The 26515-nt window shown below is 37.1% G+C and overlaps 1 protein-coding gene across 1 annotated transcript in view; it reads right to left on the bottom strand.

Annotated features, from left to right (window-relative positions):
- The window catches only part of VPS50 (VPS50 subunit of EARP/GARPII complex), a 90494-nt gene that overhangs the window by 16774 nt on the left and 47205 nt on the right, over positions 1-26515 (bottom strand). Inside the window, exons 19-22 of the mRNA XM_015811571.1 lie at positions 24114-24232; positions 21398-21504; positions 8237-8358; positions 6246-6326 (exon numbers count right to left, since the gene is read on the bottom strand). Coding sequence (XP_015667057.1) covers positions 6246-6326; positions 8237-8358; positions 21398-21504; positions 24114-24232 — 429 coding nt within the window. The remainder of the gene's footprint in view (positions 1-6245; positions 6327-8236; positions 8359-21397; positions 21505-24113; positions 24233-26515) is intronic.

The following is a 26515-nucleotide window of genomic DNA, read 5'->3' as shown; positions in this document are numbered from 1 at the left end:
CTCTTACCATGTTTTATACTGCAATCTGAAATACAGGGATTTTATAACAATATATTGTTTGTTCTATTAGCAAGTGTTGTCAAAGTCTAGCATGTTTTTCTTCTCCAAAAATTTCCTCTGGATTTCCAGCCTAATTTATCTTCAATTGTTGTTTATCTACATATATGTATTCCAAAACCTCTCCTGTGCGGAAGGAAGAACTGTATTAATCTGTATCTCCCAATGCAGAGATGACCAAAGGGGAAAAGGAAGAGAGTTGTTAAAAAACCCTATATGGTGACTACAATCTCAAAACAGCAGTTACACTATCGTGGTTGGACTTTGAAAGCACAGTTGTGTACACCATTTGGACTTTTTTGACCTACCCTGTGGATATACCTGCCATCACAAGACTATATACAGTGAGGGAAAAAAATATTTGATCCCCTGCTGATTTTATACGTTTGCCCACTGACAAAGAAATGATCAGTCTGTAATTTTAATGGTAGGTTTTTTTTTAACAGTGCGAGACAGAATAACAACAACAAAAATCCAGAAAAACGCTTTCAAAAAAATTATAAATTGATTTGCATTTTAATGAGTGAAATAAGTATTTGATCCACTATCAATCAGCAAAATTTCTGGCTCCCAGGTGTCTTTTATACAGGTAACGAGCTGAGATTAGGAGCACTCTCTTAAAGGGAATGTTCCTAATTTCAGCTTGTTACCTGTATAAAAGACACCTGTCCACAGAAGCAATCAATCAATTAAATCCCAAACTCTCCACTATGGCCAAGACCAAAGAGCTGTCCAAGGATATCAGGGACAAGATTGTAGACCTACACAAGGCTGGAATGGGCTACAAGATTATCGCCAAGCAGCTTGGTGAGAAGGTGACAAAAGTTGGAGCAATTATTTACAAATGGAAGAAACACAAAATAACTGTTAATCTCCCTCAGTCTGGGAATCCATGTAAGACCTCACCTTGTGGATTTTCAATGATCATGAGAATGGTGAGGAATCAGCCCAGAACTACATGGGAGGATCTTGTCAATGATCTCAAGGCAGCTGGGACCATAGTCATCAAGAAAACAATTGGTAACAGACTACACCATGAAGGACTGAAATCCTGCAGTGCCCGCAAGGTCCCCCTGCTCAAGAAAGCACATGTATAGGCCCGTCTGAAGTTTGCCAAATGAACATCTGAATGATTCAGAACTGGGTGAAAGTGTTGTGATCAGATGAGTCCAAAATCGAGCTCTTTGGCATCAATTCAACTCGCTGTGTTTGGAGGAGGAGTAATGCTGCCTATGACCCGAAGAACACCATCCCCACTCCCAAACATGGAGATGGAAACATTATGCTTTGGGGGTGTTTTTCTGCTAAGGGGACAGGACTTCACCGCATCAAAGGGACAATGGATGGGGCCATGTACCATCAAATCTTGGGTGAGAACCTCCTTTCCTCAGCCAGGACATTGAAAATGGGTCGTGGATGGGTATTCCAGCAAGACAATGACCCAAAACACATGGCCAAGTGAACAAAGGAGTGGCTCAAGAAGAAGCATATAGCCAGTCTCGACTTTAATCCCATAGAAAATCTGTGAAGGGAGCTAAGGTTCGAGCTGCCAAAAGTCAGCCTCGAAACCGTAATGACTTAAAGAGGATCTGCAAAGAGGAGTGGGACAAAATCCCTCCTGAGGTGTGTGCAAACCTGGTGGCCAATTACAAAAAACATCTGACCTCTGTGACTGCCAACAAGGGTTTTGTACCAAGTACTAAGTCATTTTTTGCAAAGGGGTCAAATACTTATTTCATTCATTGAAATGCAAATCAAGTTATAACTTTTTTGAAATGCGTTTTTCTGGATTTTTTTGTTGTTATTCTGTCTCTCACTGTTAAAATAAACCTATCATTAAAATTAAAGACTGATCATTTCTTTGTCAGTGGGCATATGTACAAAATCAGCACGGGATCAAATATTTTTTTTCCTCACTGTATGTCTGGAAGCTCCTTTTCAGCAGGCCCAGAGCTCTGAACAAAGGAGTATTAGGCAGTCCATCCAAAATTTGTACTCCTGCTTAATGCAGTGTTATATAAAGATACTCCATTTCAGCAATTTATAAACTATTTGTTATGTACTATTAGAAAAATTCTGGGAATTATCAGAGATCATTAGAACATATACTTTTTAATAAAGCCCTGCTCAAAATGGCAATAATCTCCTTCATAAGAAAAGAAAAATTAAATGCAGGGCCAAATAGGTACTTTCAACAATTCTATACTCTTTCCATGTAGAATATAAACTGAATTTATTAGGTATTTTTCAGTCATCTCCTCAATACTAGTGATGGAACTATTATTAATAGCCCAAGTAGGATGTTCCTCATCTTATTGTTACATTTATGATTTTTCTCTTTAAAAGGATCCATAATACTGACCTAATTAATTCCATTAAAAAGAGAGGGGATATCATCTAGGGAACCATGCACTGTAGCTGTCAAGTTCCTGCAGCAGTCGATAGCAGCAAACTGCTTACTTAAAACAATCTACTTTGGAATATTTTTGGAAGTCTTGAGATAAGAGAGCAAACTCTCAAATCTCATTGTTCCTTCTATTGTAGTAACTATTTCTGCCACAGTCCTGCTAAACATCTTGGTCCATCTTTTGGGCAAAGATCAACTGTACAGAGTCTATTTCATGTCCCATACCATTTAAGTCCAGAAAAGTGTGGTCCTTTCCTCACAGATTCCATTTCACTTGTGAAATCCTTTCCTAGAAAGGGTTGCCTATCACTAATGTTACCATTTTTTGAGAATTAGAAAAAAGTGGAGTTTATTTTGCCAGGTATTTAAAATACAACATTACAGTTCAATATGTCATATTCTATTTCTACTTTATTTTACTTCTTTATGTTGTATTTTTTTTAAAAAAATAGTTTTATTTATACAAAACATAGAAAAAAACTAGTAAAGTAACAGAAAATGGAAAAAACCCAAGAATAATAATATAACAACAACAGCTCAGTGACTGCTCTTCAGAGTACCATTATTCCAGAATTAGATGGCTCTCACCTTTAAGCCTTTTGCAAGGCCTTAAACCAGGGGTCTTCAAACTTGGCCCTTTTATGACTTGTGGACTTCAACTCCCAGAATTCCTCAGCCAGCATGGCTGGCTGAGGAATTCTGAGAGTTGAAGTCCACAAGTCATAAAAGGGCCAAGTTTGAAGACCCCTGCCTTAAACACATGGTTTTGTCACTGGAGATATAGCTGAAGCCATACAATTGTTATATTGATTTGATATTGATCAGTTTGCTGTTAACCTGGCTGTGGTCTATGTGGTTTTTTTTACGTTTTATGCTATTGTTAACTGGACAGAATTATGATTTAAGAGAGATGTCCATATGGATTGAAATATATAGAAAATAAACATTCTTGTTATAATCTTGCTGTTACCATTATATACTATTTTGAAAATTATGGTAAATAAACTTGCCCAAACAATTTTCATCATCTGTAAATATTACCCTACAATGAGATATAATTCCTGCATATCAAATACAGTACCGTATATTCCGGCGTATAAGACGACTGGGCGTATAAGACGACCCCCAACTTTTCCAGTTAAAATATAGAGTTTGGGCTATACTCACAGTATAAGACTACCCCTGTTCCAACGCACACCAAATAAAAATTAAAAAACATCAGATTTGATTTCAATATGGTAATTTTAATTCAAATGCTTATGACATGCAGGTACTTAGCAGGAAAACTGTCACTTAAAAACATAAGGCTGTTTGTCATCAAACATGTAAACATAAAACAGTGCAAGTGGATTAAACTTTTCCTAATTCATTCTAAAGCTGAAAGGAAGGATAAGACAATAAACCCATGGGTAAAACAGTGCAAGTGGATTAAACTTTTCCTAATTCATTCTAAAGCTGAAAGGAAGGATAAGACAATAAACCCATGGGAGCTGCCATGCTGTTTGTTTTCTAAGCCAGGGCTTTTCAACCTTTTCACCGATTGTACCACTTTTAGAATATGGCAACATTTGAGTACCACCAGTCACCCAGCAAGGTGTCAAAAGCTTGATGACAAAAAAAATATGGAAAAAAGTGATAAAGTACAGGTAGTCCTCAACTTACAACAGTTTGCTTGGTGACTGTTCAAAGTTACAACGACACTGGAAAAAGTGACTTATGACCATTTTTCACACTTATGACCACTGCAGCATCCCCAGGGTCATGTAATTTACATTTGGATGCTTGGCAATCGATTCTTATTTATGATGGTCACATTGTTCCAGGGTCATGTGATCACCTTTTGCAACCTTGTGACAAGCAAAGTTAGTGGGGAAACCAGATTCACTGAACAGCCATGTTACTAATTTAATCTCTCTCCTTCTTTCTTTCTTTCTCTCTCTCCCCCTCTTTCTTTCTCCCTCCATCTCTCTTTCCCTCTCTCCCTTTCTCTCCCTGTCTCCCTTTCTTTTTCTCTCTCACTGTCTCCCTTTCTCTCTCCCTCTCCTCCTTCTTTCTCTCTCTCTCTCCGTCTCCCTTTCTCTCTCCCTTTCTCCCTCTCCTCTTTCTCTCTCCCCCTCTCTCTATTTCTCTTTCCCTCTTTCTCTCCCTCTATTTCTCTCTCCCTCTCAAAGATCCTTAAAATCCTTAAAGCTTATGCTTGAGCGGAAGACTTTTTCTTTTATAGATGGGGCGGGTGGGCCTGACATTCGTGCACAGGCAGGACCCCGCCCGCCGAGCCACTGCTTCCCCATCGCCCTCCACGCCAGCCGGCTCCGTCTCCAGACCTCCCAGCTGACAGGCGCAGGTCCGGGGGTCGCCAGCTGACGGGCGCAGGAGTTCGGCGCTGCAGCGGCCTCCCCTTCGTCCTCCGCACCAGCCAAAGTGTTGCCTGACGTTCCAGCTGATGGGCGCAGGAGGTAGGGGCCGCCTGGCGTGGAGGGCGATGGGGAAGCGGTGGCTCGGCAGGCGGGGTCCTGCCTGCGCGCGAATGTCAGGCCCACCCGCCCCATCTGTAAAAGAAAAAGTCTTCCGCCCAAGCATAACGCCAGCAGTGCTGTGCCACAGAAGCTTGAGACACGGAGGCGTGGGACGCGGAGCGGTGCGTGTGGTGGGAGGCGGCAGGATGGGGGGAGGGGTTACCTGCATTCTGCCAGCCGAACTCTAGAAGCCTGCCTGAATACCCGTATTTTCTGGCGTATAAGACGACCCCCGACTTTTGAGAAAATTTTCAGGGTTTAGAAAGCCGTCTTATATGCCGGAAAATTCGGTATATATAATCAGCTCCAGAATTCTAGTAAAAACATTTAAATACTTTAAGTGTTTATAGTATTCCATAATATTGTATTTTGACAAATTATATAACATAGTTTGTTAGAAAATATTTGTATTAGCCCCCAGTTTCAATTCTGTGGAATTTCATATAAAACAGAATTTTAAAACCTTTTTTCCAACTGTTCATGGTAGTAAAATGGCTTCAGTCATTATCACTAACAGCTTGTGGTAAGGGAAGGCTATCATGACAAATTCACAGAATAAAGGGAAAAATATTGTTCTGTCACTAAAATGCAATTAAAGTTCAACTGTAATGGACACTGTTACACTAGTCACTACCATGAACAGAAGAGCTTCCCATAAAAGAAACTAAGCCTCATTGAATAACTAAATCAATCCACAAAAGTATAAATTGATGGTGCAATTTTGAGAGAATTCAAAAACAGGTCTTTTCTATTGCCATTGCTCTTTCATATCCATAGACATTTTGTGACCAATCTGTCATATAAATCTATCTCCTTCCATCTGCTATTTTTTAAATAATATTAAGGAATTCCCAAATTGTTTTAAAGCCAATGTTATAAACAACATTGGTAGAAAATTTAAACTCATACAACACAACATTTATTGCAAAAGAATTGCAGCATGGTACATTTAGTTCAAATTTGTGCAAGGAGCTTAATCTATATTGTGGTGTTTTTCCACCTAAGAACACACACTATAGCATAGCATTTTCATTACAGGTTTATTTTGTTCATGACAGCAAAATACAGAGAAAGGATTAAATTAATTCTACTTGCTTAAGTAGAAGGAAGGAGAAGGTAAAATACATTTTCAGCAATCCTTAAAATTGTTCTGATAGATACAAAATACATCTTAAATCCCTATATTTTCTCAAGGTAAATTTGAAGATACATTAATCTTTCCATTTTAATCCTCTTGCGAAACTCTAGCAAGTCCTGTGACTTACCAAATCGATCAAGCTTTCCTGGATTCTATTCAAGGTAGTACGAAGCCTACTGCTGCTAAGTCCAAGTCCTGTTGATTCAAACTAGAAATGAGAGAGAATTTTAAGTAACAAGTCTTGGGTGAAAGATAAATAAATGCAAGACTTTCCAATTTGTCATACCTTCTGCCTCAGACATGCCTTTCATAACCAACCCCCCAATGAAATTGCTGAAACATGAAGTTAATTAATTCACCAATCTTATCCATAAATAAAAAAGATGAATTAATGTCTGTACTGTAAAATAACTCCCTCAATTAATATTGACATAAGAATTATCTATTGTTGTGGAAGATAGTAATCGGGATTGTTTATATTGCTTCAGTATGGTTATACTTTGAGACATAGAAAAACCATGTGAAACCACAAGTGAATTCAAATTAGAACAAAGAATTACTGTTCAGTAACATCTCGTCATACTGTCTGATCACCAACTTTATAATGCAGATTTTCAAGTTTCCAAGAGAAGTGTCAATTAACAATGAACATAGTTATTTTTATCAATAGGATCATGGAAAAGTTAAGCTGATTTTGTTTCATTGGTATGGATAGTCTTTAGTTAGCTACTGTCTTGTTTAGTGACTACTCAAATTTACAATGGTGCTAAAAATGTAGCTTTATGACCAGTCATAAAGACTCAAAACTTAGGGTGGTTGCAGTATCCCCTGGTCACATGATTGCAACTCAGGCACTTGGCAACCAGTTCACAATTATGATATCATGGTGTCCCATGGTTATGTGATCATTATTTGTGACCTTCTTAGTCAGCTTCTGAGAAGCAAAATCAATTGGGAAGTTGGCAGTAAGTCACAAGACATGGTCATGTGTTGTTGCATTTAATGACTGGATGATTCGTTTAACAACAACAGCAGAACTGAATGTTTAGTGATGCAGTTTCAAGTGAAGTGAGACCACCTATATTAATTATGCAACTGCTCAAAAATGGAAAATATTTTCTATTTGTTTATACTGATATCTGATCATATCTTTTAGAGTTATAACTTCGAAAAATATGACATATGATAGATGTGAAATATATGACATGGCCACAGCCAGCTTATCAATCTTTGGCAGTATTTTATCCAAATGTAGAGCACAAAAATTTGCTATGGGAACTTTCTCCCAATTTGGGCCAAGAGACCTAATGACCACAGCCACCTCTATGCTCTTTGAAGACCATGAAACAAAAAAATATTCTTCTCTTTATAAACTAGAACCATATCATTGAGGTTATGTAGCTAGTACCATGATCTTCATGGTTTCATGCTGAGATAACTACATAAATAACTACTTCAATAGTTAACTAATTATTTCCAATTTGCTAATCATTAAGTCAGACTTTTATTCAGATATAATGCAAGACAGGATCTTTGCAACAAAGTCACTGAGATATGGGAGGGAAGAACATTTAGCCTGAAGTTTGTTTCCATCTTTTGACTCATTATTTCATTGTATTTGTAAATGAGCACATGACACCATTCACTTCTTATTTTTATTCTTTCAGGAATTTTTTTTTCAAAACACAATAATACAGTATCAATCCCAAATAAAATCTTTCCATTGGTTTGAAAGCATTCCCTTTCAGAATGATTGTATTTATCATTGCAAGTACCTTCCATCATCTTTATATAGGCAAATTCATTATAATATATTGTAAAAGGCATCACGTTTAAGGCCCATAAGATTTGAAAACTAATTAACTCAAAAATCTATTTCAGAATACCTTATAATGTCTCTTCTTCGTCAATGCTCAAATTATAAAAGCCTTATTCTTTGACTATACAGATTGCATAGAAACATTGGGAAAAAATACTCTTAAAAAACAAAGTAAGAAAAACACTTCCACAGCCTTGGTAATATTTCACGGCAATACACTGTGCTAGCTACAATTAATTCCATTATTTTCCATTTATACTGTGCTCAAAATTACTAACTGTTTATTTATATTTACTTACTGTGTTATTTCGGCCAAAAAATGTATATATTGCATACATGTAGTAATCAAAAAGCTGCGACATAAAGTGAATCACATCAAATGCAATTGGCTTCAAAATGTTCATCATTTGCATGTATTTACCTTGAAGAAGAAAAAAAACAATTGAACTTTCTGACTCAAGAATATCCATACATAGTGCCTGTCTACAAAATTAAAACCAGATCTCAAACCTTATTATATATAGCTTTCCCCAAATGAGAATGACAAATGCATCCAACAGATCTAAGGCAGCCAGTTGGCAACATGGTTAAGATATTGGATTAAGTCCAGGGAGATCCAGGGGTCACTTGATGACTGTGGCTAAATACTATCATTCAGCATAATATCTTCCATAGAGCTGGAATGTATCAGCAGAAGACTGCTACATATATACCACAATGTATTTCTGAAGGAAAGGCAGCATTATAAATCTAACAAATCAAGCTAAATAATTATCAAAAATCTTGAATACTAGACATCAGTGAAACATCCATAATTTACATGATTGCTGGGCACCATCATATACAGATAGTCCTCAAGGTACGAACCTAATGGAGCCTGGCCATTAGACTCATAAGTAAAAAAAACTCATCAAATGAATCAGACTCAATTTTACAATTTTTTTAAATCAAATTCATTAATTAAATCAAATTAAATGAATGAAGATATGACTTACTATTTCCTCCCATAGCTGCCATGTTAACTGAGCTGGGAGGGTTCCCCACCAAACACCCATCAGCTATTTCTGGTGCCGGGTTCAGGAACTAAATTGCCTCCAAGCAGAGCTTGCAATCATTAAAGTTATTTTTTTAAAAAAAACCTGCTGCTAGCCAGCTCAAGCGTCTTCAGCTGCTCAGAGGGGGGGGGGGCATTGTTTTGGTTTTTTTTAAAAAAAAAAAACACTTGCCAGCTTAAGAACCTCCAGCCAGGCATCCAGAGAGAGGGATTTGCAGAACTCTCGGCTGGCAATAGTAACAGAAATGGAATGGACCTTGAAGTCATCTAGTCTAACCCACTGCTCTCACAAGAGAGTACAATACTTCTGATAAATGCCTATCCAGTCTCTTCTTAAAAGCTTCCAGTGATGGGGTAACCACAACTTCTGGAGGCAATTTAAATTTAAAAACTACAAACTATAGTAATATACAGTGCTTTTTTTGTTTAAAAAAAAGGTGCCGGAACTCATACATGTCATACAACCCGCCTTGCCTAATAATAATAATAACAACAACAACAACAACTTTATTGTCACTTTGAATGTACACCAACCGGCATACATCAAAATGAAATTTCGTTGCATACAGCTCTCAAAGGGTCACCACCTCGATATACACTCCTTGTTCGTGGCCAGCTCAAGTTTCAGATCGTCCATTTTAGTCTCTAGGGAGTGAACGATGGCAAACAGGACAGATGGAAATGGAGCTTTATATGGATTAGCCCTCAAATTAGCTTGTATTTCTGCACGACAATCTTGCCTCCTTTCCTTTTTCTGATCCTGACTGACTCCGTTCTGGGCGTTCTATGACAAAATAAGCCCTGGTAATATATACTAATCTCCAAAACAAAAGGTCAATAGTTTGCAAACACAATAGTTTGCAAAATAAAGCACTTAACAAGCAGAGCAGTTCCCACTATAGAATACCCCCCCATTTTTTTTTTAAATACTTACAGAAGTAATTCTACCATAGCACTCCAACCCAGGCAGTAGCAGATTGCAACAAAAGCAAAAACAAACCAGCCCCAGATCGTCTCTTGTTGACCATGTGACCAGGGACAAAAAAAAAACAACTTCTGGCTTCTCGTAGGCCCAAACAAGTCAAAGATTTAAAAATGGAGGCCACCGCAGCAGAGCCTTAATCTAAGTCACATGGCTACAGAGGCCTCTTTTTAGTCACGATTTTGAATTTCTAATGTAAGTTACCCTTTCTGAATTAATTTGTTTTTGTGAAAACTCGCTAAATAAATGTTTGTATGGATATAGACTGGGTGAATTAAGGTCTAGTTCAGCTGCTAAAATAAATGAGATAGCAATATAACTCAATTGTGCTTTCCCACTGAAGTCCTCATTTCAGCATGCTCCTCCAACAGTTTCAAAACTTCCAGAGTAGGTTTTTTTGAAGACTCAGAGACTGTAAATGAGCCCCAGGAATGGAATAAAAATACTCCTTCTTTTTGTCACAGAATAGATCTGATGTTAAGTACCACAACTAAAATCCAACACATTCTATCTACTTCCTGTGCTAGTAATACTGAATGTAGGATTTTGTTCTTGCTGCAATAACTGCAATGCTCAGGTTATTGTCAGTAGTCTTTCAAATATGTTAGTTTTTACTTCTGCTTTATGCGAAAGGGAACTCTGGAAAGACATAAGGAGGTCAATGTGTAGCATAGACTGACTATCCATATTTTTCCTAACTGTGAGACAGAAGCTATGATGAATGGAGTCTTCCCTTTCCTGCCTTCATTACATACATTTGTCAGCATTATTTTTAGCTCGGTGACTCTACTTTTTATGCAACTCCTCCATTTTGATGTCTCTCTCTATTCAGACAATGCATAATAACCCTCCCAGTTAAGAGTATTGGGGTAGGTAGGTTCTTTGGGGCAATTACAATAAATATACACCAGAAAACTGAAAAATATTTTTTAGTTTGCCACACAGAATGAAATAAGTCTTATCCTTATGGACTGAGCTATTAATGTTCAAGCTTATTCCCATCACCTTAATACTATTTAGTTCCCATTTGTGGACCAAATTATATGGGATGTAATGCTAGAATTTGGCACAGGTATCTCCAATGGGATCTGTTAAAAGAACCGAAGACACCTTGTTCTAAAATTCCCAAATACATATTCAATTCTTTATTCAGTGCCATATCTTCTACCCCAAATGTCAGCTATTTCATGCAAAAAATGCCATCTTGGTTAAAAGCAATTATACAATCTGGACATCATAAATCATGGAAATAATCAGGAAATTATAATTTATTTATCCTGAATTTTCCAATGAAAATTATATCACCTTAAAGAAACATACCATAATCATAAAATATTGTAGGCCTCAGTACAAGAGATACACAATGTATTTTTTAATTCAAATGAAACCAGGAATAGAACTCTCTAGTCATATGAATGAACACTGAATCTCTAATGCTTCTGGCTACAATGCAAGGAGTTGGTAATTACTTACAAAATTGTTCACGGCATAGAGCCAAGCTATTTGCTGGACTGGTTATCTTCAATTCTTTCTGCCTTTTCCATAAAATCTGACAAGAATGGCATAGGATATGTTCTTCTATTAAACAATGTTATCAGAATGGCTTGGAAGGCATGACTCCTTAGAATCTAAGGAGTCATGCCTTCTAAGCCATTCTGCCTACTGTATAGAATATCCCCCCTCAATAATCCTTCTGGCTTTCTCATTGAAAATGTGAGGTATATTTATAACAGTGATGGCGAACCTTTTAGAGACCGAGTGCCCAAATCGCAACCCAAAACCCACTTATTTATCGCAAAGTGCCAGGACCGCATGAACATTGTGGTGCCCTGGGGGGGGGGCAGGGAGGCACCTCTGAGTGCCATCTCTGACACGCAAAAACTGGTGGCCAAAAAATGGGCCACTGTGCTGCAAGGCACAAAAACGGCCACCACGCCACAGGGTGCAAATACAAGGCGCTGCACCATGCAAGAATGGGAAAGGGCTAGTGGGTATCACGCAGGCACTAGCCCCGCCCTATTTGCAGCACGTGCGTGCTCGCGGCCCCATGCGCGCATGTAAAATGCTTTCCCCTCCCTTTTCTTCCAGTCCACCAATCGACAATGGTTGACCTCTGCTCTACCACCTCTACTCGAGCTTGCTAGTCGGCCGCTTCACCTCCTTTGTGCTGGGTGGGGCTCCTGCTCTGGACGGCGGGGGCAGCCTGATGGACCTGCTGCTGGCAGCAGTGGCGAGCATGCCAACAGAGAAGGCTCTCAGTGCCGCCTCTGGCACGCGTGCCATAGGTTCGCCACCACTGACTTATAGGCATTTGACCAGGATACAAGGTGAACCATTCTTTATTACTTGTTAGTTTGTATGAAATTGACCTCCAACATGTTTTTATTTCTGTTGTTTTGATGCTTTCTTTGTTGTTGTTTCCCACCAGAGAAAGAGGCAATTATTTATGGATTTTTAAAAAAATAATCTTAATTTTGTTTCTAAATGTTTCTATTAGTCCAAAGAAAAAATATCAATAACAGGAAAAAAATCAACTTTTTTTTCTTAATCTTTGTTTTTAATGGCTGTAATACAGCTTTAATTATATCAATTTTCTTAAAAATACCAACACATTTTCTTTAAATTATTTCAATTTTGCAAAGAATTAAAAAAACACTGACATAGACCTGGGGAATGAATTTAATTTATGATTTAATTTTTTCTGTGCCCTGCTTTGGGTGGAGGTGCTGAATCAAGACAGAGGAGCTATAGTTTTTCTTTTCCAATATCTAGGGTAATGTTAAACAGCTGACTCTTGCGTATTTCCTGTGGTATTCATTTAGTATCTTATCCTAAAAATATAAGTAGTAGTAAGACAAGTTGCACTCCAAAACAAAATGTACAAAGTGCCCACATATACTTTTAAATGACTTCTTTTAATGGCATTAACAAAATTAAATAGTTCTGAACTGTTTAGTTTTCTGAACCTCTACTTCTAGCTGACACTCATTACTCTTTAGGACTATAACACAATAATTCAAGTACTTAAGAACATCTATATGCAATATAAAATAATTTACTCTTGTCATGCAGGCATCAATGTTCCATTTTTCTTTTAATATGGCATACTTAGTTAGCAAAGAGTTTGAAGGACAATATTTAAGAATCCATGGGAAAAACAAAGTACTCCTAAATCTTGTCCCTCTAGATATTTTTCCCCACTAGGTGCCAAGAATGTTTATCGTTGCATCATTGTGCAGCTCAATACCATTTATCTTCCAAGAAGATTTCTTCATTCCAGCTATAAAATGAAACCAAATTTTCAACGTACTTCTACAAAACTAGCAACCAGTCAGTAAACTGGTTATCACCAGGAAGTTCTTTTTTATTGTACTCTACAAAAATCAAAGGCAATGAAAGCAAACATGAAGAAAGCAAATCATGTTTCTTGACAAATACAGCCAGTCCTCACATAACTATCACTACTGGGACCAGCAGCTGAGTCATTAAGCAAAGTGGTCACTAAATGAACTCTGCTTACTATCTTGCTTCACCTTGACTTTGTTTTACAGACCTGCAAAAGTCATAAATCTGAGAATTGGTCGTAAAATCACTTTTTCATCACCTTCATATCTGCAAACTGTTGCTAAATGACTCTAAGCTACACTCTGCAATGACTTTAAAGAAAAATGCATGGTCATATTTTTATTTAAACTCTATATTTTATTTCATTTTCATAAACTTATGTAGCTTGCAAATTGCTGAGTCATATGTTTAAGAAAAAAATCAAATTATTTTTAATACTAAAATGGGTTTATATGATGGTGATTGTTCTTATTAAGTTATTTATTGCAATTCCATTTTGTATTGGTACAATGTAAGACAGGTGTGTCAAACTGCTGACCCATGGGCCAGGTGCATCATGTTGAAACCGCACCCAACCCATTGCCGGCAATGGAAAAAAAGTCACGATACGTCATGACACGTCACATGACATTGCAAGTTTGACACCCCTGATCTAAGACATCTTTTCCATGGCTAGATATTTTTTCTTAACAGATTACCTTCATCTGTATAAATGTCAATCTGGATAAACTGAAAATGGATGTATGCACAATTATTAGGCGAGTGAGTATTTTGACCGTATCATCATTTGCCTGCATATTTTCCACCTCCAAGCTGTATAAACGTGAAATGATTAGTGAATATAAGCATATCAAGTGTGACTCAAGGAGATCAATGTCCTATATCAAGTGTGCATAATTATTAGGCAACTTCTTTTCCTCAGGCAAAATGGGCCAAAAAAAATATTAACTGACTCTGAAAAGTCAAACGTTGTAAAAAGTCTTTCAGAGGGATGCAGCACTCTTGAAATTGCTAAGATATTATGATCACAGAACCATCAAACGTTTTGTTGCATATAGTCAACAGGGTCACAAGAAAAGTGTTGAGAAAAAAAGATGCACATTAACTGCCAAAGATTTCAAAAGAATCAAACATGAAGCTACCAGGAACCCATTATCCTCCAGGGCTGTCATATTCCAGAACTGCAACCTACCTGGAGTGCCCAGAAGTACAAGGTATTCAGTGCTCAAGACATGGCCAAGACAAGGAAGGCTGAAACCTGACCACCACTGAACAAGACATGTAAGTTGAAATGGCAAGACTTGGCCAAGAAATATCTGAAGGCAGATTTTTATGGACTGATAGGAGTGACTCTTGACAGACCAGATGGATGGGCCCGTGGCTGGATCAGTAACGGGCATAGAGCTCCACTTCAACTCAGACGCCAGCAAGGTGGAGGTGGGGTATTGGTATGGGCTGGTATTATAAAGATGAGCTAGTTGGACCTTTTCGGGTTGAAGATGGATTCAAAATCAACTCCCAAACCTACTGCCAGTTTTTAGAACACATTTTCTTCAAACAATGGTACAGGAAAAAGTCTGCATCTTTCAAGAGGACCATGAATTTTATGCAGGACAATGCTCCATTACATGCATCGAAGTACTCCACTGAGTGGCTAGCCAATAAAGGTATTAAAAATGAAAGAATAATGACACAGTCCCCTTCCCCAGCTGACTTAAACCCTATTGAACACTTGTGGGCCCTTCTTAAATGGGAGATTTACTGTGAAGGAAAACAGTACACCCCTCTGAACAGTGTCTGGGTCTGTGATTGCTGCTGCACAAAACATTGATCATCAACAGATCAAGAAACTGACAGACTCCATGAATGAAAAGCTTATGACTGTTATTGAAAAGAAGAGTAACTATATGGGTCACTGATTTTTTTGTGTGAAATGTCAGAAATGTTTATTTGTATATTTTGAGTTGTTTGTTTATTTTTGTCATTTTAACAGATGCAAATAAACAAGTGAGATGGGCATTTTTTTGTTTTTCATTTAGTTGAATAATTCTGCACATTAATACTTGCCCAATAATTGTGCACACATAGAAAGCCAAAAACTTCACTTTTACTTTCTTAAATATTCAGGTTTGAGGTTTATTAATATTGTGGATTGACCACGAGCATTGTAGTTGTTCAATATGAAAATTAATCCTCCAAAATTCAACTTGTCTAATAATTGTGCTCACAGTGTAAAGTGTTTGGCATTTTATATGTATTTACACAAACTTGCAAAACACATACAGTATACAAGAGTGTGCACAAGCAAATATATATAGGTGTTTCTCACTTATAACTGTGCTTAGCAACCATTCAAAGTTATGACAGATCCTGAAAAAGCTACTTATAACCCAGATTCAAAGTTCTGATTCCTGACCCCTTTGCAATAGTCATGTGAACACATTTTAGGTGCTAAACAACCAGCTCACATTTTCAACTATTTGCAACATCCTGTGGTCATGTGATCACAATTTTTGTCAGAAACTGGCATTACTTCATAGCAAACAACGGATTTACTTAATGACTGCAGCATTCACTTAACAGCCACTGCATAAAACAACCAAAGGTCATAAAATTGGGTACAGTCATTTGATGACACACTCAACTACTATCATGACTCACAACCATAATTGCAGGCTCAATTATGGTCATAAGTGGAGAACTATCTCTATGTGTACTGCCAATTTTTTTTCTTTATCTTTTTCAGGTTGTTTGATTGTTTATCAACTTCTTCAAATATTCCTATACTTGTCTTCTCCAAACTCATGCCCACCATCGCTTCCAAATGCCGTCTGCTCGCTCACTTGCTGCACTCCCGCCAAAACCTGCTTTTATAGCTTCCCCTCTCCCCGTCCAGCTCTCGCAGCTGTTCCTGCGAGAGCGCTGCTGGATTTGGTTTCCCTGCCCTCTCCAGTTCCCACTAGTCAGGCACACATGGAGAGGGGGAGGGGAGCGTCCCTCTGGCGCGTGTGCCGACAGAAAGGGCTCTGCGTGCTCAGTCTGGCACGCGTGCCATAGGTTCGCCACCACGAACTTAAATACTTAAATGTAATTAGCCTTGAGAAATTTTTAGTCAGTAAGAATGTTTTGAACATTGTAGGGAAAACAAATTTAAATAAGAATTGTAAACAGGATTCATACTGAGGCAACCAAGATGACTAGACAGAAAAGAAGCATGATGTTGATGTGATTATTATTGGTAGAAATTTCAGAAAAAAATGTATATTTAAATTGTTACCTATTGAATTAATAAGAATTATATTAATTCAAGGTTGGCAAAGAGAATATTATTGGAAGAAGAGGAAATCAAGCAAAGCTATTATGTGGCCTTTGAAATATAAAAACTGATTGTTAGTGATTACTTTGTAAATATAAGCCTAGACAACACACTGTTTACCAAATATTAAGGTGTTTATGTTAAAAAAATCAATAAAATATATTTAAAAAAAACAAAACAAAGAACCACAAAGACCACCCCCACCAACACTGACAGAAAACAAAATGAGCCACCAGAATACAAAATGAGAGGAAACCCTACTCTCTACCATGACTGATGATGTTACCTAGTTTGGGTAATGAAATGTCTGCATGAAAACAACCAAACTGAGAGAGCATCAAGAAATCCGCAGTGATTCTTGCTCTGATCACCATTAAGGCATATAACAATGCCTTCTCCATAGTGTTAACTTCTGAAAATTACCTGGAAACTGCAACTGCAGTTGGCAAGTGAAAACTCTTGACAGCCATCCATTATATTGTTTCCTTAAGATTTCTGGGTATAATTCATAATGTGCTTTTAAACCTGAAAGTCCAAGATGGCTTAGCTCAGTGATGGCGAACCTGTTAGAGACCGAGTGCCCAAACTGCAACCCAAAACCCACTTATGCATCGTCGGGTGCTGGGTGGGTGTGGCCAATTGGGTAGGTGTGGCCCATTGGGTGGGCGTGGCTGCGGTTGTAACAGCAGACTGGGTGGGACTAAAAAGTTCAATCAATCAATTCCAACTTTGCAAGATCTTTTTTTTCCCCGCGAGAAGTTGAAATTGACTGATTGAACCACCCACTGGTTCAAAACAGGCACTGTTTTTAAATTGTAGTTCCACTTAACAGAATCTTTCCCTCTGCGTCCCACCTCAAAATTAGGTCAGCACCAATTTGGCATCCTGCTGCAAAGCTATTAAAACAGAACTTTTCATAGAGCTTTTTGAATATTAATATCATATAAAGTAGACACAATATAGAATTCCCAATATAGGGATATGTACATTTAGGCCCAAGATGATCATACAAAAGTAGGAGATGAATCAAAATCTTATATTTCTATTCATATAAATCATATGATTTCTATATATCCCATTTTATTCTATATATCCATATATCCCATTTTATTCTGGAGAAGGCATCAACACTCACATGTAGCTTTTAAGAAATGATGTGCATCTCTATTCTGTGCTGTGCCCAGATTCTTATACTCAAACTAATATTTAAAACAAGGCTGAAAACTTTTGCAACATAACTGTCAGGCTATCTAGAGATACTTTTTATAGAAGTTATAATGGAAATAGTTAAAAACTATCAATTTGTGAGCTGCATTTAGGATTTTTTCTTATTTTTCTTATTTCAATTATTTTATATATGCCAAGATCCACTAAAGATGACCAGTGTCTCTATCAGGTTTCCAAGAGTTTGGCCATGAAGACTGGCAAAATTTATTAACCTATTATGGCAGGATCCCAGAAGATTCTGAAGCATTACAACTCATGCTTTTAGATGAAATTAATCAATGTAGATTTTCTCTAAGCATAATGAAATACCAAGAAAGAACTCAGGGAAAACAGCACTACAGACAAAAATGCATACAAATAAGGTTATGTGGAAAACAATTTAATTATTACATTCCCTTATGTCCATATAATAAAAATCCATTCATTTAAATTAAAGAAAGAGTACAGAGAAGAGCAACAAAGATGATTAGGGGACTGGAGGCTAAAACATATAAGGAATGGTTGCTGGAATTGGGTATGTCTAGTTTAATGAAGAGAAGGACGAGGGGTGACATGATAGCAGTGTTCCAATATCTCAGGGGCTGCCACAAAGAGGGAGTCAACCTATTCTCCAAAGCATCTGAAGGCAGGACAAGAAGCAACGGATGGAAACTAACCAATGAGAGAAGCAACCTAGAACTAAGGAGAAATTTTCTGACAGTTAGAACAATTAACCAGTGGAGCAACCTGCCTCCAGAAGCTGTGAATGCTCCAACACTGGAAGTTTTTAAGAAGAGACTGGACAGCCATTTGTCCGAAATGGTATAGGGCAGTGGTTCTCAACCTTTTTAATGCCGCGACCCCAACCGGTCGTAAGTCGAGGACTAAACCGGTCGTAAGTCGAGGACTAAACCGGTTGTAAGTCGAGGACTACCCAACCGGTCATAAGTCAAGGACTTTCCCTGTCCGGGAGCGCCGCGCATGCATGGTTCCGCCCCCTGCGCCGGCCGAGGCATAGCTGGCAAGCGGCAGAGACAGAGCAGGCCGACCACCAGCTGGCCCAGCCCAAGGGAGGTAAGGCACCCACCGGAAAAGGGGAAAAAATGGCGGACAAAAAAAATGGCAGACAGCCTTGCTTGGCGACCCCCATGAAATGGTCGATCGACCCCAAATGGGGTCCCGACCCACAGGTTGAGAACCACTGGTATAGGGTTTCCTGCCTGGGCAGGGGGTTGGATTAGATGACCTCCAAGGTGCTTTCCAACTTTTTATTTATTATTTATTTATTTATTTATTTATTTATTTGTTGTTGTTGTTGTTATTATTATTATTATTATTTAGATTAAGCTAATGAGTCAGTAAGGTCACTTGATTGGGAATTGTTATGAAAAAGCTCCTTAAATAGTAAAGCAAATTTTGTTACATCAGGGATTATAAAAATACATATATTGATGCGCATCCAGAAGTAGCAAATTCTCCAAGGCCATCTCTTATATCTTAACAAAGATTAAATAGCAAGCAGAGTAACCAAACTATTTAAAGCTTCCTTGTAACACATACCTGTTTAACACATCATTGATTCTGTTAAAATAGTGCAATAAGATATTGCCCTATTATCCTCCCCTGATCGAAAGTCCATGTAGCATATAATGTAGTTCAAAAATGTTTATAGGTATTTTCCCTACAGATAAGAATATTACTTCCAGACAGAAACTTCTGTTGTGAGCTTACTTCCAATTCAGCTCTAATACAAATAAAAATTTGTTTGTAAAATAAAAATAAAATAAAATAAAATTATGGCTCCTTACCCTTTTATTGTTATCTTTGGAAGATCAAGTATGTTTGCTATATACATGAATACAGAAATAAGGGCCTTCTTTATTTCACAATAATTTATTTTTACCTGTAAATTGAACTATTTGATCCACAAGAATCTTCCTCTTCTGAACTCAATGACATTAGTTTGTATTTACCTATTCTTTGTTAGATTCAAAATAATGGCTTCTTGCTTGTTGTTTAATATATGAGGCAAACAATGCAGAAAAAAAATATCCAAAAACCATAACTGAGCATAGGATAAATCTTTTGTTAGTCCAAATCATAATTTAAAAGTTAACAATAGTGATGGGGGGTGGTGAAAACACCAATTTTGACTATGAATTCTCTAATACAACATTTAAAATCCACACAAAGCCAAATAAAGGTGAAAAGAATAACATTTGCCTTTGCATTCAACAGTATGTTCCTGCTGCCCTTGGTGTAAACTGCATAGTACTGGGGGGGGGGGAGTACTGAATACAACACCAAAAACTCAGCCAAGTATATAAAAAGCACAAAGAGACAGCAGAAGCAGGAGTCCTGCAACAGACACCTGACTTATTATTACTGCTCCTGGAATTTGTAAATAACTACAAGGAGACTTGATTTAGAAATATGCCTGTTCTTCCAAAGCAATAGTGCCATCACCTGGAGGGTGAGACTGAGGCAAGATCCAATGCCCAGGAGAAGCAGTTTCTCCCAGAGAAGCAGGTGGTTTTTTCCCCTCCCCAGTCAGCACTCTCCTTTACCTAACCTGGGGTTGAAGGTGACTATCAGAAGACAGAATGAATTTTCTGTTTTCTAATTCCCAGCTCAAAGCTGCAGATTGTAGGCACCTAGAAGAGCCAACAATCACCAAGAGGCTGGGCACACGGTGGCTCCAAGACAGTAAAAAATGGGAGTACTTCAAACCTGAGCTTGAAGAACCATGATTTTTTAAAACATGCACACAAACATAAACTATCTTTTTATGTATGCCAGATATAAGCACATACATCTAAAACCTAAATAAAAATAAGCATAAAATACAAAATAATAATACTAATTACCAAGATAAATGAGTCATAATTGAGACATATCAAAAAAACAGAGGCAGACTCAAGCAGACTGGGATGATACATTAGTATCCTGATCAGATGGAAGGAGAAACAAATAAGCTTGGCACTGCCTGCCAAGGAATTTCTTGAGAATGGAATAAATCACTGTATTTCAACCTTGACAACTTCAAGATATGTGGACTTCAGTTCCCAGAATTCCACAGATAGAAGACTCCACAGAGCATCCCCACATGGGATATGTATCAAGGGATATTTTTATAATGCCACCATAAGACTATGGATGAATCCTTCCAGATTGCTTGATTCTGTGCCTCTATTGCATTGCTAACTTTTTATTTATGTTTGTAGATTTTAGCTGTATGTGTTTCTCTATATATCTAATATTCCATCTATATCTGATGCATTTTAGGCTATAACACTATAATAAAGATTAAGAAAATACTCCTTCACACACTGAAATGTTATATGTGTATACATATTTTTTGTGATAGTTGTTATACAATCGAAATGACCCATCCTGATTTGTTCTGTTGCCCAAGAAATAGAGGATATATTTTCATGAGAGTATGGAGAGCTCTAATAAAAATGTTTTTCTAATAAGGCTTAAGTTCCAGTCTTATAAAAATATATAAATCACACACAGTGCACATTTAAAAATAAAAATCCCAAAAATTTACTTACCAACAAGCCTAATTACATTAAGTGTAGTGTTGGTTAAAATCGGGGCATTCACCTTGTTGAGGCAATAATCTGATCTCTTCCTGGTCCTCAGAGTTTCTCGAGAAACACTAGGTTAAAGATATTGTTAAGTACACAGATATCCAGTAAAATGCTCAGAAGTGTCAGAAAAACAAATATTATTTCATTTTATGTCAGCAAACAGTATTATATATATATGTATGTATACTCTATATCAAACTAGCAACCAGTGACTATATTGAGAACAACTATCATCCTCAGTCAGTGTCATGATGCAACTTAAATCAGAAATGCCTAATAAATACTGTTTTGAAAAAAAAGTGTATGTGTGTGGGGGGAAGAGAGAGAATAAGAAAAGCCAAAAAAAATTTCTTTCCTCTCACATTTCAGAAATTCATTTTTTTTCTTTTTTTTTCTTTTCCTTTTTAATCAATTTCTACTGCAGTTTAATTAAACAGTAGAAATTAAAGCTTATTCAAGTTTGAATTTTTAGTTTTTATTAGTTTTAGTTTAGTTTTTATTCTTTTAGATATGAAACTTTCTTAACAGTAGTTAAATGAAACGTATTTGTTCTGCTTTGAGTATTATCATTTATATTATTACTTGAACTACTTGTATAATTAATTGTACTAGGTTAAAAATGTAATACAATTCTTATAATATAAAACAAAGTTGAAGAGAGTGTGTTCATATTTTAATATATTTTAATTGCTTTTGTTCTGACATCTTAGAAATTTAATTTCAATCATGAGAAAATTGTAATACCTTGCTTACCTCCATTTTATTGTCATATTCAAATGAAAACAATTGCTGGAATAATAAAAGCAGTTCCCTAAAACTGCTTTTAGGATCTATTCATTGTCATCCTTTCTCACTTTATTCTTTGGATTAAAAAATACAACAGATGAACAATTTAATTTTATAGGCAATTTATAATGTTTTATTATTCTGTGTAAGTATTATAAGGACTAGAAATAACAGATGTATTGGTTTTCAGGATAAAGGTTATGTGTTGACCTTGAGTACAAGTAATAATGCCTTAGAATTAAAGTTAGACTAATTTTGGAAGCAATGAGTGTTGCAAGTAAATAAATCTTTACCTAGGGGAGATTTAGTGTTACAAATGCTTAAATAGTTATGTAGCTTCTTTCCAATTATAGAGGACTTTTTTCCTCTCTCCACAGAAGATATACCTAATGCTAAAGTCAAGACATTTTGGCTGCCTAAGACAGCACAGCATGTGCTCATCCTCAGTAGAAGTCAAGGACCTCAAGACCCAAGACAATTTATAATAATATTGTGATGGTCATTAATTTTAACAACCCTTAACCTGAAGTCTATCTAATTTCTGTCTATCTAACCAACACTGACTGTTTTCAAAAAGTTAATCAGACTGGCTTGGATTTGGTTGGGAGATCACAGAAAATCACAGGCTCAAAATATATCCCAGAAAATGGCAATAGCTTGTCCATAATCTCAGCAGGGGAGCTGACCACAATTCAAAAAGAGGCTTTAATTTAGGCAAGTCATGGAGAATAGTGATCATAATTAATAATCTTGATATATTATCTCCTGAATCAAAGGCAGCATATCTTAAATACAATAGTCTTCACTGAGTGATCACAATTGAAACTGACAACTAAGCACCATGGTCACTAAATGTAAAATCATGTGACCACAATGAGCTTACAACTTTCCTTCTCTTTTGGTTGTTAAGCAAAGCATTGCAATTGTTAAGTGAAACATCAGATGACCACAACTTAGAAGTTTACTTCTGCCTTCTCTATTAACTGCTTGTCACAAGCCAATTGTGAAGCATCATGTGATTCAAGGACCCTGAAACAGTCAGAAATCTGAAGTTTGGTCACAAACCTTTTTTTAATACTTTGTAATTTAGAATGGTCCCTAAACAAGGCAGTCAGTAAGCAAAGACCACCTGAAATACTATTTGAGGAATAATGGTACAAGGGTATCATACTCTTGTCCTTGCTTGTGAACTATAGGCAATACTTACTTGACCATTACGTGCCATAAAATTCTAAGACAAGTGAAATCTTTGACAATTTAGCAAGGATCTTTAGTTACCATGGCAAATGACCCAAAATATCTTAAATATACTCCTGGTCTTTCATGATGGCTCAGCACATTGGGCTTGTCAGCTGGAAAGCCAACAGCTCAGGTTCGAGACCCGAGCATCGCGCAAGGGGGTGAGCACCCATCTTCACCTAGCTCCTGCCCACCTAACAGTTTGCAAACACACAAATGATAAATAGGTACCACTTTGATGGGGAGGAAACAGTATCATGCGGGTCATGTGACCACAGAAATGTCCTTGGACAACATTGGTCCATGGCCTTGAATCAGAGATGAGGGCTACCCCCTATATTAACAATTAGTGAAGTAAAATCTATAGGGACTCCTTTTCTTTTTTCCATGATAGTAAAAATACTATCGACACATTAATAATTAACTAATATTATAAGCTAGTTAACTGTTCTTTCAAGATACTCAAATGAGGTTTTTGAGGCAAGTTGTTTTATTCTCTCTAAGAGGCCATCTGGCTATCTGAAAGTAAGGGTTGGTTGTTTTTTTTTTTTTTTAAAGTTGTTCTTCCTTTTAGAATTTCAGTAATGCTGAAGTGATTAACAAATTCTCAAGAATGGAACAAACTGTAAAATATGTATGCTCATAAAAGTACCTTTTTACTGGGGCATCTCCAGTCTGTTCATCAACATAGTCCCTTTTCAGTTCTTCAGGAACATCACTGTCACTATCATACTCTTGATAGGCGCTCTTTTCTTGTTCATCCGATTCATACTATCAACAACAGATTGGAAAAGTTTTCAGTTTCTTTGTGCCAATCCAGAATCCACAATAATCTTTCAGTGGCCCTTAGAATATAAATGTATACACAGAGCAATATTGCCTCAAGTAATATATATTACGGCATCTTATTTTACTGTTTTCTACTATTTTACTGTTTTCTTCTATTGTATTTATTTTCATTTTTTTAGAAAATGTATTATAATTCAGCCAGAATATCCTGTCAAATGTTTTAGAAATTTCAGAAAGAAATAAAGGTTTGATTAAAAATCATTTTCTTATTTTTCTTCTCACAAATGAGTTTCCATTAAAACTCTCTATTGCCATCCAAATTGCAGGAGAGAAGAGAATTAGTCTTGCAAACATTGTAATCAGCATTTTAACTTAACCTCTTTTGAATGCTGAATGTGAGGTTTCAGGAAAATGAGAGAAACAATGCATGATGAGCAAAAAGGAAAAAGAGCCAAGGGAAGTTGTCTCACCCAATGTGGGATGTGTTCATTGCATTTAAAACTTAGATCTAAATAAGATATGGTAACAATTTCTAAAAAATCATAATTTAAAACAATAGATACATGTTTCCAAATAAATGAATTCCAAATGTAAAATTGACAAAACTTATTTATATTGTAAATCTAATAATCATCCAATCAAATTTAAGAAAAATATGTAGTCATTTTTCCATTTTTATAATTCTTTGCAGAACATTGTTTATTGCAAAAGCTAGAGGAAGTCGAAAGATTGCCCATTGCAGACTCCTTGTATCACTCTGAAGATTAACTCATCCTCATTATTTTAAATTGGAAAGTAGCCCTATAAGCTATAATAAATGCAAAACATATATAAAATGGCACACTTCTCCATTCAATTATAAGCAATCCAAAGCCTGGTTAAAGAAAAACACATTACTATATGAAATGGATGCAATTAATGTATCTCCTAGTGGTTGGTTGTTTTGATCTCATATTTAAACAAAAGAAAGATTAATTACAAATCTGAATTTGAATTTTAATATCCAAAAATTGTAGGAGCAAAAAACAGAAGGGAGACTTACACCATGATTAATTTGTTCAAGTTCTCAACAGCTTTGGAAGCATCATATATAAACTAGGCATGATTCCATTGTGGTGGTTCTGCTGGTTTACTTCAACAAACAAACAACAAAGGGAGCACAATGGCTCAAATGGTTAGGATGTTAGGTTGGAGGTTAGCAAGCAGTGTTCAAGACCTGAGTGCTGCCATGGGGAGGGATGAGCTCCCATTCTTTGTTCCAGAGCCTGCCAGGGCATGAAAGGATCCCCATACTGGGTGTCCCTAGGCAACGGTGATGTCACCGGCTAATTCTTTCAACCTGGAAGAGCCTTGGTGCTTCTGACACGAGTGTGATGTGACTTCAACAAACCTAATTTCTTTTTAACCATCTTAAAAATGAAGAATTTGCTATGACATAAACTCGCGGGTGTTTGTATGTATGTATGTATGTGTATATATATATATATATATATATATATATATATATATATATATATATATATATATATGTTTTCTGAGGTTTTCGCAGGTGTTTGTATGTAGGTCTTTGGTTATTCGGGTTTGCTCCCGCGTAAAATTGGAAGTGTCTTGGCGATGTTTCGACGCCAAGACACTTCCAATTTTACGCGGGAGAAAACCCGAATAACCAAAGATAGATAGATAGATAGATAGATAGATAGATAGATAGATAGATAGATAGATGTATGTATGAGAATTAATAGTGCTAAAAATCCGACTCTTGGGAATCATAGTAAAAGAATAAAACCGAGCACCAAGAGGTGTAAAGTATAAAAATTTAAAAATTTAATAAGCCGAGCTTTCGTCAGAACCGTCTGACATCATCAGGGCGTTAAAACAGAAGTCTGGGAGAAACCCTTATAAAGTGTGTGTGTCAATTGCCTGCATCCGGCTTCTGCTACGCGTCATCGGACCCAGCTGCTCCTGCCGTACTAGAGGCAAGGTGCCTACTCCCGTGTAGGGGGTCCCTTCAAGTGTTTTGACGACTTCCTTCACTCCCGTCATCCAGGCGGGCGTAACCCTTTCTATTTCTACCCCCCCCCCGTCCGAAGCGTGCTGATTCCTTTCCTCCTCCTTCTTTCACCGTTCAGACGTGCCGTTTCATTCCCCCCATGGTGATTGTCTCTAATCCTCCATCTTCCCCCTCTCACTCACTCTCTCCACCCCACCCCCTCCCTTCCCCCCCTCTCTCTCCCCCCTCTCTCCCCCTTGCCCCTTTTTCCATCT

Source organism: Protobothrops mucrosquamatus, unplaced genomic scaffold, assembly GCF_001527695.2.
Source record: "Protobothrops mucrosquamatus isolate PMUCROS unplaced genomic scaffold, P.Mucros_1.0 scaffold45, whole genome shotgun sequence".
NCBI lineage: Eukaryota > Metazoa > Chordata > Lepidosauria > Squamata > Viperidae > Protobothrops > Protobothrops mucrosquamatus.
The sequence above is the reverse complement of the archived record's forward strand: the minus strand, read 5'-3'. Positions and strand labels throughout refer to the sequence as shown.